Source organism: Silene latifolia, chromosome 1 (assembly GCF_048544455.1).
Source record: "Silene latifolia isolate original U9 population chromosome 1, ASM4854445v1, whole genome shotgun sequence".
NCBI lineage: Eukaryota > Viridiplantae > Streptophyta > Magnoliopsida > Caryophyllales > Caryophyllaceae > Silene > Silene latifolia.
In genome coordinates, this window is record NC_133526.1 from 122,879,966 (window position 1) to 122,896,421 (window position 16,456).

Genomic DNA, 16,456 nt, shown 5'->3' on the forward strand with positions numbered 1-16,456 from the left:
GTCCCACTAGAATCACTACGGTTAGAGGTAACTATTAAGGTCAACGACATTGTTTACGGTGGTCCATACGGTGTATAAACGTTAACTTAGTATATGAAGACGATATAAACATAAATTACGACGATCTTTACCTTTTATCGCTAATTGCGCCTTCCGTCTCTTAAATCCCCTTCTTCTTTCTTTGTGATTTATTTTTCAGATATCATGGTATTTATAGTCTAAGTTTAGAGAGTATATGAGGCCAATTAGGAAACTATTGCCTTATTCCGATTATTATTAGGAATTACCATATTATTATTACACTTATTATATTATTATTAAATTCCGCTTCAAATCCCGACCAACACTCATACTAGGCCTAATATAATCAGCCCGTTAATGCATATCACACGGCCCAAGGCTTAACCGGCTTTAAGTCAAATTCCCGACTTGCTTACTTACTTTATTATTTAATTAACGTCCTATTTGCATTTATTATTAGAAATGCCATTAATCAATTATTTAAATTACATAAATTATTCTCATAAATTATTATTAAATTGCGGAGTATTACACTTTCCAATAAAAACGACATATTTGGGTGGGTCGAGCCGGGCTGGGCCAAATGTATGGGCTTATTTAGTAAGCGCAAACCCGTCCCTTATGGGCTATTTTGGGTTTTTGGGCCTAAATGGGCTTTTCGTGTCCTAAAATTTACGACTTACCCTAGGAAATATTAGCTTAATACCTCCAACTACTACTTTAAAAACATACATAGTTTATAAAATTGTACAAATTATGATGAAATACATATGAATTGCTCTCCAAAATAAAACAAAGACAAACATCGCTACTTTAGAATGCTTAATCATGCATTCATTGATATGATTCATATTATTGTACACATTGTTTTATAAATCTAATAAAATGTACTTTACTTGTACTGAATGTTTATAACGTTAGCGCTACTTTATAGGTTTTACTAAAAAAAATATTCTTTTATTAATAAAATAGGTTGTAGCGGGCCAAAATTTAGGCTAAACGATTGGCTCAAACCCGGCCCAAAAATATTTTAGGCCTTTTTGAGTCGGCCCATTGGCTTTTTTGGGCGAAAATAAAAGGCCTGCCTTTCAAAAAAGAAGTCCGAATCGGATCGAACCAATGCGCTGGGGCCATTTGATCAGCTCTACCTTAAACCCTCGGAAAATCGTCAAAAAACTTGATCTCTCTCTTCCTCGTTCTCAAAAGTCTCAACACACAAAAAGACCATGAACAGATCCAAGTTACTGAACCTCTCATTTACACTCGCCAACTCCGTCTCCTCAACTCGGCATTTTCAGCGCTACTATCGAATCAACTCGTCCACTCAGGTAACTCGTTTCTCAGATTTCCCTCTATTTCATCTTGTTTCTTTCCCAACAAAACCATACACTTTCTACAATCCTTTTAATTTCCAACAAAATCTCTTCTTTTCATCCAAGCCCGAAACTTTCATTCAATTAGTATTGTCAGATGATTGGTCTGAAAATATCGAGAATAATTTGGAAAAGTTGAACCCCAAATTGACCCATGAATTTCTAGTTTATGTTTTGATGAATTTGAATACAAAACCACAAAAAAGTTTGGATTTTTTCAACTGGGTTTCCGTTAAAAAAGGGTTTCGTCCAAGTTTTACGCCTTATTTTCTACTGCTTAGGTGTTTGGCTTGTAGAAAGTTTATAGCTGAGTTTTGGAATCTTCTCTCTGAAATGAAGAGCAAAGGGTTTTATTTGGACGATAGGGGTTTTAATGGTATCAATGTAAAGTTAACATCTGAGGGATTGAACGAGGAGTCGGTCCAATGGATCAAAACATACCGGGAGATGGTTGAAACAGATGTCGAAAAAGGTGTTGCAAATGAGGTGTTGGAGGTGATTTTGTCTTCTGATTGGGGTGATGAGGCTGAGTGTGAATTGAGAAAGAAGCTTAAGTTTCCTTTGACTGAGAAATTCGTGTTAAGGATTATTGCTGAATTATGGAAAGAACCATTGAAAGCATTTAGGTTCTTCGAATGGATTGGAAGTTGTGGAGGGTATGAACATGGCAGTGTAACTTATAATGCAATGACAGAAGTTTTAGCTCGTCCCGAGTCATTAGGAGAGTTTTGGGGTTGTGTGAAGGAAATGAGACTTAAGGGGCATAATATTGATATCTATACATACGTAAGGAGTTGCAAGTCTCTACCACTCAAAGATAATGTTAAATTGTTCGAGCTCATAATGGATGGGCCTTACAAGCCTTCACTGTCACAGATAACATCATTGTTGAATAGGGTCTCCAGTAAAGAGGATCCTGATCTGGATTTGGTGTATCGGGTTTTTAACAACTTCGTTGCTGCTGGAAATGCCCCCACTAAAATCCTCTATGATGGTGTACATAGAGCTTTGTGTAAGTTGGGGAGATTTGATGAAGCAAAGAAGATTGTGGAGGATTTGAAGAATTCGGGATATAATCCGGACAACTTTACTTACAGCCAAGAAATTTTTGGCCTTTGTAAAAGCAGTAGGTTTGATGAAGCGTGTAAGGTGCTTGAGCAAATGGAGGTTGAGGGTTGTGTTCCTAATGTAAATACATGGACTATGTTAATCAAAGGCCATTGTAAAGGTAATCAAATGGCTTAGGCATTATCCTGTTTGGCAAAAATGAAGGAGAAAAATGTCAGCCCGGATCCTGAAACATTGTTAGTTTTGCTAAAAGGTTTTATCTCCGAAAATAAAGTGCTTGATGCTTATAAATTCTTTACTGAGTTCATCGAGAATGAAAGTCAACTAAAACCTACGCGTGATACGTATAAGCTTATGATAGAGAAGCTAACGGAAGATGGAAAACTCACAGAAGCATTAGAGGTTCTTAGTGTTATGAAGAAGAATAAAACCCAGGTTTTCCCTAGGCCAATTACCCAATACATTGCTAAGTGTGGTACAGTTGATGATGCCAAGAGATTACTTATGGTACTGTCTCCAAATGATACTTCTATTCCAGTTTATAAGAATGTCTTTGAAGCTTTCTTTGAACAAGGTAGATATTCAGATGTCAACAATTTGATTAATGCAAGCCCTCTTTGTGTTCGTGAACATAAGGCCATTCGCGAGATTTTTGCCTCATGCCAAGCTACCCCATCCGAAGAGGTTGGAAGGAGGTGATAGTCATGATGAAGAATGTAGTTGTTGAGCGAAAGACTGAATTGTTGCGACAATGTTCTGAAATACTCTTACTGATATGTTGTTGCACCCCAGTCTTGATGGATGGTGCTGCAGCCTGATTTGGTCTGAGAATATGTTACCCTGCAATGTGTTGTTAAGGATAATAGCATCCGCCTGTTGATTCTTCTTATGGAAAAACACCCAAGCCTTGTATTTGCAATGCGGTCCTCATTTCACAGCATGCTAACACTTTTCAAAATATGTGCCTAGTTTTAAAATTCCCGAACATGAGTTTGTACCAAATCTCCGCACTCATCTTCTATAGCAAGTTTTTACGGTCTTGTAATAAATTTCATTTGATCAACTGGTAAAGTGGTAATTGGTAGGCTTGCAGGCAGCACGGTCTAATATAAGAATTTATACATCTTGCGTCATTGTTTGCTTTCTGTTTTCATTGTTTATGTTTGTGTAATTGGGTTTATTGTAAGGATGTGCTTGTTCCTGAATGGCTCGTTCCACTGAAGCTCTTAATCTTTTTAGTAAGCAAACTAGAACAAAGGGTGCATCCTCTGTAAGCAAACTCCATATACTGTGTAAATGTGTAATTCAATGTATAAGGTTAGACTGAAATGGAACGAGTTTCATGTGAGGTATAAACCTTTGTTGATCATCACTAGAACTAAAACAAAGGGTCCATCCTCTATCATGTTTGTATGTTTTTAAGTTGTAATCTGGTTTGTCTACGCCATTCCGCTGAGTTCAAATTCGTCTTGTAAAATAAATATAGAGAAGCACTGTCGTAAAAAAAATCTTTGGAGGAAGATGCAACAATTTTTTTAGACCAAGGCCCTCAACAAAGATGAGCAAAAAATTATAAATCATAATCAAGGGTTATGATTTATGAACTAAAGTAATGACTGAAAACGACCAAGCAAAGTTCTGTGCAAGAGTGTGCCTTGCCTACCCCCATGTTGGAAAGATCCGTTTCCATGTGCTTTTGATTATTCTAGACTTCCAGTGCACTGTTCAGTGTTCACCAAAAAAAAAAAAAAAAAAAAGACTTCTAAGGGCATTAGCAATAGACAAACCTTCAATAGGTTTGTTCTCATGCCACATAAGATAATATACAACTCATTTACTTACAAACCTCATACCAACAATAGATAAATCTCTTCAAGGTTCATAACATGGCCCACTATATTATTTCTTCTCTCACATTCTCTCTCCACAAACCTGTATACTATATTGTAACCCCTCTCATCCATGAACCTCAACACTCATGTCCAACAATAGAGGGTTTATAGACAAACCTCTAAAATAATCGACACATCATTCTATAAACCTTTTGACAAACCTCTATTGCTAATGCCCTAATGCACCAACTCTCGGGTATATAAAATCGTTGTACCATAATAAACTCTCGGTTCATGTGGGTTAATACTTCAAATGTCAAAGTGAAGGTTTTGAGTCCATCGGAAACAAAAGAGAATGCTCGAAAATTTAGAATAGCAAATCTCGCTTGTGATTTCTCATAACCCCTCTCTTACTTGCAGCTTACTTGTGAGAGGTCAGAAACTTGAGATGCAAAGTGTCGTTGTAAATAAGAATTTGTGAATGAATATAAACATTATAGGAGTACTATTGTATTATTAACTGAAATGAATACCTTTTTTTTTAGACAAATATTTTAAGACCGTATTCCGTAGTACTTGCTGAATTTAATGTATGTCCACCACCAGTTGAGTCAGTCCTTTGTTTATTTTGTGATTGTCTCCCTTAACAATATTAAAGTTAATAATCCATCCCTCTTTCCCATGATTCTTGTCCGTAGATCTGCAAGTGAAGTGAGGTCCTACAATTTCAATCATTTTTTTTAATCATTCAACCTATAAGCTACCTCCTCATTTTATATACACTACTACTCTTTTAGCTCTTACACTTTGTTTGTTTTTCTTCTACTTTGGAATTCTTTTCTCTTTCTTTTTTTTTTGTGTTTTTGCTGAATTCAATACTGTAGTACTGTATTATTTTGATTGAATAGCATTAGTTTTGTTGTTTTATTTAATTTTTTTGATTGGTTCTTGAGTTTGTCCCTTAATTGGGGGATTTAAACCAATTGGGCACATGTTTCAATGAATTTCAACAACCCTTTTGTTGGGTCTATCCACTAATCAAGGGTAAATTGGGTATTTATGGCATCTAATTATGTTCAAGTTTTCATCTTTTTAGATGTGGGAAGTTGCCTCAAGTAGCTGAGAAAGCAAAGCAACAGCATTTTGTTTTATGATTTTCTTATAGAATCATACATAAAGTTTCTTGCTTTTTATTTTATTTTATTGGTATTGTTAGAGTATAAAACCGATCTTGAAACTTCAACCATCAGCTTAAGCTTTTGGTTGAGTTGGTTTCTTGACAGTTGCAATCTGTGATTTTTGTATATTGGTTTATAGTGTTGATGTTGTAGCATGAAATTTGGTTGATGGGCAAAATTGAGTGGTTTTTAGTTGTAAAGTTGGTTTAGTTTTAAAGAGGGGAGAATGGATTTTGGAAATAGGTTTCACTCATTTGATGAGTTTCATTTGGATTCAAAGTGCTTGGTTGATCCAAATCAGTTATTAGTTGGTCCAAAGATTGGTGAAGGTGCTCATGCTAAAGTTTATGAAGGAAAGTAAGTTTGCAAATCTCTCCTTTTTTTTTTTGGATAATGTTGTCTGTATGGTGGAGCTAGGCAATTTAAATTTGTTAAATAAAGCATCTTGATGACTTTTTAAAAATATTAAGTTTTCTCCAAATTTGTAGGAAATGTATAATTTCAGTGCAATCATTTAGGGAAACTTATCTTATTTTGCTTTATCTTTAATATTTCTTTGAGTTTAGGGTACAATTGTCTGAATGTGTGTCACAATATCGGTTTCAAAAGACATTCATGTCCCCCGACCCCAAATCATTTTCGATTAAAGCTTTGATGTTGTTATTCTGTATCTTATAATTGACCAATCACCTTTTAACACATTGTAGGATGGTAGGTAGATAGATAGATAGATAGATAGATAGATATCAGCTTGCAATATTTGACACACTGTGGGATGCTAGATAGATGGAAGCTTCTGAAATAACTTGATGGTTTGTTTATATGTGTACTAATTTAAGTTCATCAATGATTTTCTTTCTTCCTCCTTGAAATGGAGCGTCTTTAGGTATAAGAATCAAAATGTTGCTATTAAGATTGTACATAGAGGAGAAACGCCAGAAGAGATTGCTAAAAGAGAAGGGCGTTTTGCAAGGGAAGTTGCCATGCTATCCAGAGTTCAGCACAAAAACTTGGTGAAGGTACTTATTTTTCAGTGAGTCTTGTACGAGACAGTTCTCACATGTGAAACGAACCCAAACACTTGTGCATTAGTCAGTTGATTCTATGCTCAATGAGTTGTCGCTTGAAAGACTTTCTCATACAAGCTTTTATGCTTATTCTTATATTCACGTTGTGATTGTTCCCCTCAGTTTATTGGTGCCTGCAAAGAGCCAGTCATGGTGATTGTCACTGAGCTCTTGTTGGGAGGAACACTGCGTAAATATTTGCTCAACATGCGGCCGAATTGTTTAGATAGACGAGTTGCTGTAAGTTTTGCCTTAGATATCGCCCGTGCAATGGAATGCCTACATTCTCATGGGATCATACACCGAGATTTAAAGCCAGGTAATGGCAACTACCAGTTGTAGATGCTACCCATTCAGATAAGTTGCCTGTGTGAGTTTAACCTGTGAATTTTGTAAGAAATATTCCTTTTCAATTTGCTCTTCATCTATTTTACCCGGTCCTGTTTAAAGTTTTTTATGATTCATCTCTGATTGTTGCACACATAAATAACTAATAATACTTCAGTTATGTGGAAGTTGGTTGAACTATGTCGGATTATCCTCTCACCCTTAGGGCTTGCTTGGAATGAGAGTAATTATTAAGGGAGTAAGAGAGTTAAAATAAGAAGAAATAGGAGGAGATTGGTGCTTTGTGGTGGTTGTGGAGGGTGGAAAGAGGAGGTGAGGGAGGAATTATTACCTCCACATGGAGGTAATGCATTACTTGGGGGGAGAGGTACGGAACAATTACTCCCTTAATAGAGTGACTATTACACTATATTTCCCCATTTCTATCCATTTCTATCTCCAACCTTCATCTCTTCCCTCCATTTTTTAGTTCATTTTAGCTCTATTACTTCCTTAATAATTACTCTCATTCCAAGCAAGTCCTTAGGGATTATGGAGTGAGATTTGAAGTAGGTAGTTGACACATATTTTGATACAAGGACTTATTGCGGTTATGTTTGTTTGGGTCTAATGTAACTCTAGACCGCATCTCTGATTGACAAATGAGGTCCATAATCATTGTTAGGAGCGAGTTTTTTTGTTAGGTCGCCATTGCCCCCAGTTTAGAACTGTATCCAAAATCAACTGGCTCTATAGAGGGATTGACATCTTTTATCCAGCCATTACGTTTTTTAAAATGCTTGCGAATTCTGATGTTGATATGTTGGGGGAAAATGCTATTTTTTGGTGTTAAAGGAAACACAAAGACGGGTTTGATGTTTAAATTTTAAACCCGAGTCATGATCACAACCCCTCAAAGACTTCACAAATTGAAGTAGCTGACTTCTGTGCAAAATATTATGCTAATTGATTGATTAAATACAGAGTTGTGGGGTTCGTAATTCCTCGAAAGTCAGGTTTGATGCTGTCTAGTTTCAAACCCAACCACTCAATGACTTCACGGATCAGGGTAGCGGACATGTGTGCAAAAAATATAATGCTAACTAGTAAAAGTGTTAATTTGATTCAATGCAGTGTTGTGGAATTTGTGGTCCTTCCGAAGCTAGTGAGTGATGTTTGTAGTTAGTTGCTGACTGGACAACATTGTAATGTCTGCGGATTTCAAGATGATGTACTGTCTGAATTATCTCAGTTATTGATGATGTTGTCTGCTATCAATTGCAGAGAATTTACTACTGACAGAAGATCACAGGACAGTAAAACTTGCAGACTTTGGTTTAGCAAGGGAAGAGTCATTAACTGAGATGATGACTGCTGAGACGGGGACATATCGGTGGATGGCCCCCGAGGTAACTTGCTAATATAGACGTTGCTACGTTTTTCTAATTTACTACCTTAATCCCAAAGTTATTGTCCCTCATTTGAGTTTTGTGTTCAACTGTTGTTAGACCAACAATATATTCAAATATATGTAAAGAAGATGCATTTAAACTATCATGTACTTATGTTTGATCTATCAAATCAACTATTTCCATATTATCATGTTTGAAAAGTTGTACAGTCCGTAGTATTTTTGAAGATTATCAATGAAATGCAACATTTGTTGACCTGCGACCATCTACATGAACGAGGACAAAAAAAAATGGGATAGATGGAATACTAGTCAAGGAATTTCAAAATATGAAGAGTATAACAAAATTTATTAAGGTAGCTAAGAATGTAGAAAAAGAGGCTGAGATTCTATGTAAATGATGCAACTAAAAAAAATTGGCTGTTTGTATACCCAAATGAAATTTTTTCACTGTATTTTTCTTTTTGCAGTTGTACAGTACCGTTACATTAAGGCAAGGGGAAAAGAAACATTACAACCACAAGGTTGATGCTTATAGCTTTGCAATCGTTTTGTGGGAGCTAATGCATAATAAGATGCCATTTGAAGGCATGTCAAACTTACAAGCAGCTTATGCTGCAGCTTTCAAGGTATATTTTCGCTAGTTGTGTCTTGGTTGGCTTGGAAAGGGATGAAAAAAATTGAGTTACAATTGTGCTCGAGGGTAACTGAAATTATTTTCTTTGTTAACACTCCTTTTTACCAAGTAACGAAAATGGGAATGAAATGCACTTCAAGCTGTTATGAATTTCTCATGTCGGAATGTCTGTATCATTTCCTTTTTATCTGAAATACTATTCCTCCCACTCTTATACTGCTATCAATTGTTTAATGTTGTTTGAAATTATTCTCACAAAAAATTGCTAAGGTAAAGACATTCGGCACTCGAGGTTGATACCTGCACCCTTCATTTGAAGCCAAAAACATCAGGATTTTAGATAAAAATAGCAGTCGAACCCTTGGAACACATCTCTATACTTAATTAGGGTTTACTTATCCTTCAGGTCTCAAATCTACTAGACGGCTCTAGTAGTAAAATCGTATTGGCAAGATTGATGGTATTTCATCAGAACTAAGGTTGAATGATATGGTTGGAGGTCTAGGACTCTAGGATTGGTTAAATCCTTACTTGGAGGCTAAAAATGGAATATTTATGTTAAATGTTAATTATGTAGTGTAACAATCTTTTGTTCTTTTGTTCATTTTTCCTCAGAATGTAAGGCCTAGTGCTGATGATCTCCCCGAGGAAGTAGCCCTGATCCTAACTTCATGTTGGAATGAAGACCCAAATGCTCGACCAAACTTCACTCAGATAATCCAAATGCTCCTTCATTATCTTTCGACAATAGCACCGCTTGAGCCGGCAATCCCACCTCGGATATTCACTAGAGAGAACTCCATCCTTCCACCGGAATCTCCAGGCACAAGCTCTTTAATGGCCAAAAAGGACAGCACTGGCGAAACTCCAAGGACACCTATGGAAAATAAGCCTAGAAGTTTTTTCTTTTGTCTCGACCAGTGTTATTAGCCTAGTTTGGTAGGATAAAACCACTTTCTAAAGTCACCATAAGGTCACTCTGAAAGTAATGGGTAGCGAGCTAGCTCCGTGAACCAGCTACTGTAATTTCATGAAAGGCATTTTTGTAAAATTAGTAAAATGCTTGAAATCGCTTCGTTTAACTCCATTTCTGATTCTCTTGCAGAGCTCAGGTTTTAAGATCTCCCTGGTTTTATTCAATCACTTTCACATCACAATTTATAGCAACGCTTAGATCTAGACAGGGATTCTATTACGACCATGTAACGATACAGGTCGGTAGACAGATCCACATCTTGTTATGTAGCTACTGCTTGAGCTAGATCCAAGGCATCATCAGGCCAGTTTCAGTGTCGACAAAGTCAAAAGAAAGTAGGATCATATCTACTAGTTCGTACTGACGAGAATAGTAGGATCCAGTCGCTGTGCTCATGCTAAGGTGACAGATACTAAAGCTTCAGAACCAACCTAGCTGACACCCGCAATGATGATGAATATGAATACACACCATTATGTGTCTGTTCTCTTGCTTCTTTTGATTTTTCAGGGATTTAGTAATACTATCTGGAAAACACAAGCAAGATTCCTAATAACTAACGTGAAAAACACAAGATAAGGAACACAAACTGCCATATTATACAATACAAGTTCCAACAGTAATAACACAATCCAGCTTCAACAATACCAAACTGATGGGTTCAGAAAGTTTCAACTCAACATCCTTATTCACAGGTTCCAAACGATAAGTTATATATAATATAATAATATATATGCTGGTTAAACAGTCCATGTTTCTACTCAGCCTTCTCTTCAGCAATGAGGTCCATGACCACACGTGTGATGCTTCCATTGTTCTTTACCAAGAGCTTCTTGTTTGTCTCCTTGTCTTCAAAACCCTGCGCCCAAAAACACACATCATTACAGTCAAAACACCCAATCATCCTAAACAAAATTAAAAAGGAAACATCTCAAGAGAGTAATTACCATCTCCTTCAGCTCCTCGAGGATCGGGTCCCACTCAGAAACATCACAGAGATCATCCACAGACCGATCCAAGTCATACTCATTCATCCGAAGAACCTCTTTGTTCAAGTCAACCTGCTTAAATCCCATTTGCGAAAGTTCCTTCAACAATTTCTCCTCGGCTTTAGCTTCCTCATTCAAAGTCATACTCGGTAAAGGAGCAGATGCGTCTTTTACATTGTATGACTGAGCATCGACCTCAGGGTAAGAGAATGGCAAGGGCCCCACAGGAGGAGAAACAGGCCTGTCAGCAGTAGCAGCACTTGGGTACACCACATCACCATCAATTAACAAATCACCATTGGTGGGGAAATTCAGGCTTAATGTTTCAATGTTATTCTGCTCTGGAATAGGCCGGGTGGTACTAGATTCGCCAACTTCAACGATGAATTCAGGTTCAGTCTTTACGTCAACAACCTCAGGAAATATGGCCTCGTTACTATCGGGAGGAAGATTGAGGTTCAGCATTGGGGAGCTTTCACGGGTCAGGTCGACAGAAGGATCCACCTGAGTAAGAAATAAAATTCAGCTAGTTGGAATAAGACAGCCATAGATCAATCTAATAAAAAACTTAACTAACAAACACAGAAAAAATTTGGGCAGCGGGTGTGGGTTCAAATTCAGCTGGTTTGCGAGGTTGTATACACACGATTGTTTTAGGTAGAACTGCCTATAGGTAAGTGACTCAGAACAAAAATTCAATGTCGAACATATTGTGACTATGGAAACAAACCTGAATTTGAACCCACACTCGCTGCCCAAATTTATGACCAGATGGCTCTGCCATCCTCCAATAAGAGATGTAACGTCCGGGTAGTTCAGGGGCAATGAAATCAACAGCTATGTCAAGCTCAAGACCAACATCCACACCAGTAGGGGGAACCTGAAATTATCCAAAAAAATACCAATGAAGGGCTAAACAGGTGAAAATTGTAGTGACTTGGTGCTTCATATATGAGAGTATGAGACCAACCTACATCCTCATGTATTCGGTATTCCCCATTAATTGGTGGTAATGAAGTGGTCTCACATGTAAGACCATCTCATAAAAGTAGTTGTGAAAAATCAAAATCAATAACCTTGAGCAAGTATCTTAATTTGAAAATGCGCAAGGGGCACGGAGGCACTAAGGGGCCGAGGCGACAAGCGCAAGGCAAAGTCGCACGCCTTTTGGACGTGAGGCGCCCTATTTCTTATAACAAATTTGTAATTCCCATATAAAATTTTGGGCAACAATAGCCTTTTTAGGAGTTTTCAAGTTGGCTAACATGTCAAGGTGTAAAGTTGGGAATAAAGGGGGAAAGAAATGGGGAGCCTTGTCTAAAAGATATTGGAAGTGCATACTAGTTAGCGATGTTAGGTGAGCCTTGTCTAAAAGGCGCTGCGTTTTGGCTGGTGCCTCATCCAAGGTGCGCCTTAGGCACACTCAAAGCGCGTTGTTTAAAACTAAGGCAAATATTTAAGAACTTCAAGATTCTAAAGTTAACAAAATGAAGTTCCTAACCTGTATCTCAACGGAATCAGAAGGGCTAAACCGATCACCACCAATCCATAGAAGTTGCAATCCATGATTCCAAGGAAGTGTGCCATTGTTACGCATCCGCCAGATCTTAGTAAAAGGTGTAAGCGGCGCCATTGCTGTTCCATCCACGACATTTACATCTGTAATAAAGCGACTGTCGAGTCTAGAGCGCAGATGTTTCGGTGCATGCTTCTTCATGATACACTGACGAAGGCTCTTCTAAAAATATTAAAGAGGTAAGAAAAAAGCTTACATTAAGAAACTGAGAAAATGGGAAAGAAAGAAAAATTACTATATTACAAGTACCGACCGCATCAGGAGTCTTGAGAGACCAAGGATGGCCATATGTCAAGGGAAAATCAATTCTTGCGTAATCTACATCATTTCCCATCCTTGAAAAACAGATGCTGCACAAGTCATAATCGTACTTCCTGAAAGAAAGAAGAAACAAAAAAGTCAACCCATAAGCTTTAACTAAGCTAGCCTAAAAAATGAAATTATCTTTATTCTTTAGTCAGGTCTAAGAGTGAATCATTAACATTAATCTTACACTTTACTCTTGAACCTTGGTCCAGTAATAGGAAGTACACCGCAGCCATCACAGCGGACCCCTTTGTGAAATATAGAGCCCAGACTATCAGCCTTGCTAAGGCTTCTATTGTATGGCTTAAAAATTTGGTCATCTGTCAGTGAGATGCCTCCAAAAGGGCACTCACCTAGAAGCATCGATTCACGATATGATTGAAAACCCCTCATTCTTTCAGCTGCATCTCTAAGTGCAGTTTCAGAGGCATTCATTGGTGCTGATCTCAAAAACCCAGCATTGAAACCCACGCCCTTTTTTTGAGCAGCATCCTTGCTCTTCTTCATACCACAACTGCTAGACTTCTTGTTAGAAGAAGATTCATTGCACACGCTCTTTTCCTTATCGAAGGAAAAGGGAGAGCACGGTGAATATTTAACAGACGTATCTCCTCCAGCAGCCTGAGTGATCTTAGAAGCTGGTTTGGTAGGGTCAGCTTTACCAATGTTATCATTATTCTTTATGCCTTCATCAGCAAACCCTTCATCATTTCTTCCTTCCGCGTTAGGCTTGGAGTCATTACCAACATCATTGTGACTGGTTACACTACTAGAACCAGAATTGGAAGTGGCAGCATTCACATAGGACTGTCCAATTTTTGACAGCCCTTCGAAAAGTTCGCCAAGAATTGGAGAAGTAGATGCAGCTTTTGATGACACATCTAGAGAAAGCTTGGACAAAGCCTGGGCAAGAGGGTCTTGGACAGATCTCACGATTTTGGCGACCTCAGGATTAGTGTTTTGTTGCAAATTTGGAATTGACTTTCCAAGATTCAGCAGAACATGACTCAGAGCTTCAGCGACATTTGGTTGCCCAATTTGCGGAGATGGTATGCTTGACGCTGCATTTCCACTAGGAGCAGAAGACTGAGTGCTTTGAACTGAATTGAGGCAAACAGTAATCCGGACAGGATTTAGACCTTGTCTTACTACATCATGCAGATCAGCATCTTCTACGAGGGTAACAACGTCATCATCTTCATCTTCGTATGTGAGACGAAAATCTGCATCTGACAGATTAAAAAGGGAGCAAATCTTAAGCCTGAGACCCTCCATGCTAAGATCCATTTGCTGATCTCCATTGATAGCAACATTGAAACGCCTGAGCGTCTCCTCATATTTAACCTGAAACAACAACAAACACAACATATATAAGATACTCCCACTGTCCCAATCCGGTCATTTGTTGTCCTTTTCCATTTTGGGTGTCTTAGTCAATTGTTGTCCTTTCTATTTTAAGAATGAATTTAATGAGTAATTTGATCATTCACATTCAATTTGTTCTACTTGTCATTTAATAATTGGCCCCTCCTCTTTCCTTAGTCTTTGTGCCAAAACCAAAGAACAACAATTGACCGGGACGTTGGGAGTAAAATATACTGATATAAAAAAAACCATACAACTCAATTTGTTGATCCACTAAACGTCCCAGAAAAAATATCAACAGGCCTAATTCTAAGTTCTAAGACCAGCAATCTGCTCAAAAGCCAAGCCTTTCATGGAAGGGTATTAGTCATCTAGAATCAAATTATTAAGTTTAATGGAGACAGCGGTGCAACTTGGATAAGTTGGTTCTGGTCATAAGAATGAGATGCGAGCAAAATGGTCACCTCCACACCAAGGACAAGACGATATATCCATCTTGAACAAGCCTTATTTAGGACTCTTGTTGTATTTTCGGGTTTTAGAAAGAGAAATTTGAGATTTCAAGGGAAAAAACCAACCGAGAACTATGACACTAAACAATACAAGTACTGTGTAGTTGACAACCCGACATGAACACGAGGGATCAGAAACGTAAAATCACACAGAAAAGGGAAACTAAAATTTCACAATAAAGCAATTTCATCGCCTAAACGGTAATGATGCAACAAAAGAATCATCAAAAAAGCATCATAATTTTTGGAGCAATCAAGTAAGCATAACTTCAACGTGTTTCTATCAATTATATCGTAAATTACAAGTGATCAAGTAGAACAAAATAGAGCTACAATGAAGTAATCAGTAATGATGACAAAAACTAAATCTAAAATTAAGACTTGAAACAGATAAAGATTCAAACTTTACAACCACGTACTTTAAGTAAACAAAATATACGAATAAAAAAAAAGCCAAAGAATCGACAAATAATTAGCAATAGTGTAAAAAAATGGAAATAGAAAGAGAAAAAGATGGGACCTTGAAGACAAGAGAAGCCATGGATGAGCGAGTAATTATTAGAAAATAAAAAAGCGTAACAGGTAAGCCGCTGAATCCGTAACCCTAATTTTATTTGTTAGTTTCAATTTGGGGGAAAATAGAATTATTTAGGAAGGAGAAACGAGGTAATGTTGTGAGATATGAACAGTTTTATTCAGTACTACGCGCGTACCAGTTAGCCGCGACTTTCTATTTTCTCACTCTACACTTTCGAGTTTTTACTTTACTTCTCTTTTGTGGATTGAGATTTATGGATTTGGGGTGAGAGGGGGGATTTTATAGGGACTCATTTGTGCGTCATTGTCTGTGTGTTTGTGGAATTGGGGATTGCTGTTTCTTTTTCCTCAAGACAACAAGAAGGAAATACCACCATGCTAAGGAAATGACATCTAACTTGGACCTTGTATTAATTACGCCACAAAATCTCATTGAAGACAGCGATACCATTTTCTCTCACAAAATATCCATAAGAGGTGAGTGGTGAAGCACATGGGGTGCCCCACCTTGTCCCCTCTCTTTTTTTGTGAGAGGTCTTCAGCTTGTGACGAGATTAACCCGTCACAAGCAAGCCACTTTGTAATTACGCTTTGTGTTCTCATTTATGACTTAACAATATTCATATATAGGTTAATATTTTACTCATTATAAACTTGTGATGGATAATTAGATACACCTATCACACGGGAAATTTATTATGCCTTCTATCATCTTGTCTATGCATTACTAGATTAGTATGAAAAGAATCTATCTATAAATATTATAAAAACACAATCAAAAGCATCATATTTCATCATCCCCATATTTAAGTTTATTTTATCAAGTCACATCACCATCTATATTTTAATAAAAGAAAAGGGAAAAAAATTAAGTAAATCTATTACATTAAACACACATTAGAGCACAACAAACATTAAAATTTGGCTTTTTAGAATAAACTAAACTAATTGTACAAAAAAAAAGTTATTTCATGAGAATAATCCATCATATGTCCTCTCTTCTCATATTAATCTATCCTCGTGTTTAACTGAGAATAATCTTATCTTTGACGTCATTTAACTTGTAGTAGACTCTGTAGATACCTCATTTCTGCACCTCCCGCAAACCACCCGGTGATGATTGGGCCGCATGTTTGGTACGCGGAACGATTTATGACAGTTCGTAAGTTTATCGTCAAGTGATTGCTCAAACACTGATGTCTACCTCTTAATTGTCATCTACGCGCCGATACGGTCGTTTTAACAGTAATTAGAGTACATTTGGAATCCGGGCTTAAAACC

At 37.3% G+C, this 16,456-nt stretch overlaps 3 protein-coding genes across 5 annotated transcripts; 2 read left to right on the forward strand and 1 right to left on the reverse strand.

The window, feature by feature from the left end:
* Positions 1-1,188: 1,188 nt before the first annotated feature.
* Positions 1,189-3,684, forward strand: LOC141608733 (pentatricopeptide repeat-containing protein At3g48250, chloroplastic-like). The gene is made up of 2 exons (XM_074428078.1): positions 1,189-1,349; positions 1,676-3,684. The coding sequence occupies exon 2, from the start codon at positions 1,728-1,730 to the stop codon at positions 2,637-2,639; it is 912 nt and encodes a 303-aa protein (XP_074284179.1). The 5' UTR covers positions 1,189-1,349; positions 1,676-1,727; the 3' UTR covers positions 2,640-3,684.
* A 1,128-nt stretch (positions 3,685-4,812) lies between these two features.
* On the forward strand, positions 4,813-10,001 carry LOC141608746 (serine/threonine-protein kinase STY13). Of its 2 annotated transcripts, none has more exons than XM_074428099.1 (6): positions 4,813-5,829; positions 6,359-6,491; positions 6,663-6,858; positions 8,151-8,275; positions 8,748-8,906; positions 9,530-10,001. In XM_074428099.1, exons 1-6 carry the CDS (start codon positions 5,699-5,701, stop codon positions 9,842-9,844), a joined length of 1,059 nt encoding a protein of 352 aa, XP_074284200.1. In that variant the 5' UTR covers positions 4,813-5,698; the 3' UTR covers positions 9,845-10,001. The 2 variants fall into 2 exon arrangements, with proteins under 2 accessions (XP_074284200.1, XP_074284194.1); XM_074428093.1 differs by having other exon boundaries at positions 4,985-5,829; positions 6,350-6,491.
* A 465-nt stretch (positions 10,002-10,466) lies between these two features.
* Positions 10,467-15,555, reverse strand: LOC141608737 (protein JOKA2-like). Of its 2 annotated transcripts, none has more exons than XM_074428085.1 (7): positions 15,159-15,555; positions 12,949-14,105; positions 12,709-12,829; positions 12,381-12,614; positions 11,610-11,759; positions 10,838-11,383; positions 10,467-10,749 (listed from the first exon to the last, which is right to left on the reverse strand). In XM_074428085.1, the coding sequence occupies exons 1-7, from the start codon at positions 15,177-15,179 to the stop codon at positions 10,648-10,650; spliced, it is 2,331 nt and encodes a 776-aa protein (XP_074284186.1). In that variant the 5' UTR covers positions 15,180-15,555; the 3' UTR covers positions 10,467-10,647. The 2 variants fall into 2 exon arrangements, with proteins under 2 accessions (XP_074284186.1, XP_074284184.1); XM_074428083.1 differs by having other exon boundaries at positions 12,381-12,617.
* Between the last annotated feature and the right edge of the window lie 901 nt (positions 15,556-16,456).

What these genes read in the sequence shown, in the direction of transcription:
- LOC141608733 (XM_074428078.1), top strand. Translation starts at nt 1,728, where the DNA reads ATGAAGAGCAAAGGGTTTTATTTGGACGATAGGGGTTTTAATGGTATC.
- LOC141608746 (XM_074428093.1), top strand. Translation starts at nt 5,699, where the DNA reads ATGGATTTTGGAAATAGGTTTCACTCATTTGATGAGTTTCATTTGGAT. An exon ending in GCTAAAGTTTATGAAGGAAA is followed by an intron (nt 5,830 to 6,349) that starts GTAAGTTTGCAA and finishes CTTGAAATGGAG; the next exon opens with CGTCTTTAGGTATAAGAATC. An exon ending in AGCACAAAAACTTGGTGAAG is followed by an intron (nt 6,492 to 6,662) that starts GTACTTATTTTT and finishes TGTTCCCCTCAG; the next exon opens with TTTATTGGTGCCTGCAAAGA.
- LOC141608737 (XM_074428083.1), bottom strand. Translation starts at nt 15,179, where the DNA reads ATGGCTTCTCTTGTCTTCAAG. An exon ending in CTCTCAAGACTCCTGATGCG is followed by an intron (nt 12,618 to 12,708) that starts GTCGGTACTTGT and finishes TAATATTTTTAG; the next exon opens with AAGAGCCTTCGTCAGTGTAT. An exon ending in CTGATTCCGTTGAGATACAG is followed by an intron (nt 11,760 to 12,380) that starts GTTAGGAACTTC and finishes GGATAATTTCAG; the next exon opens with GTTCCCCCTACTGGTGTGGA.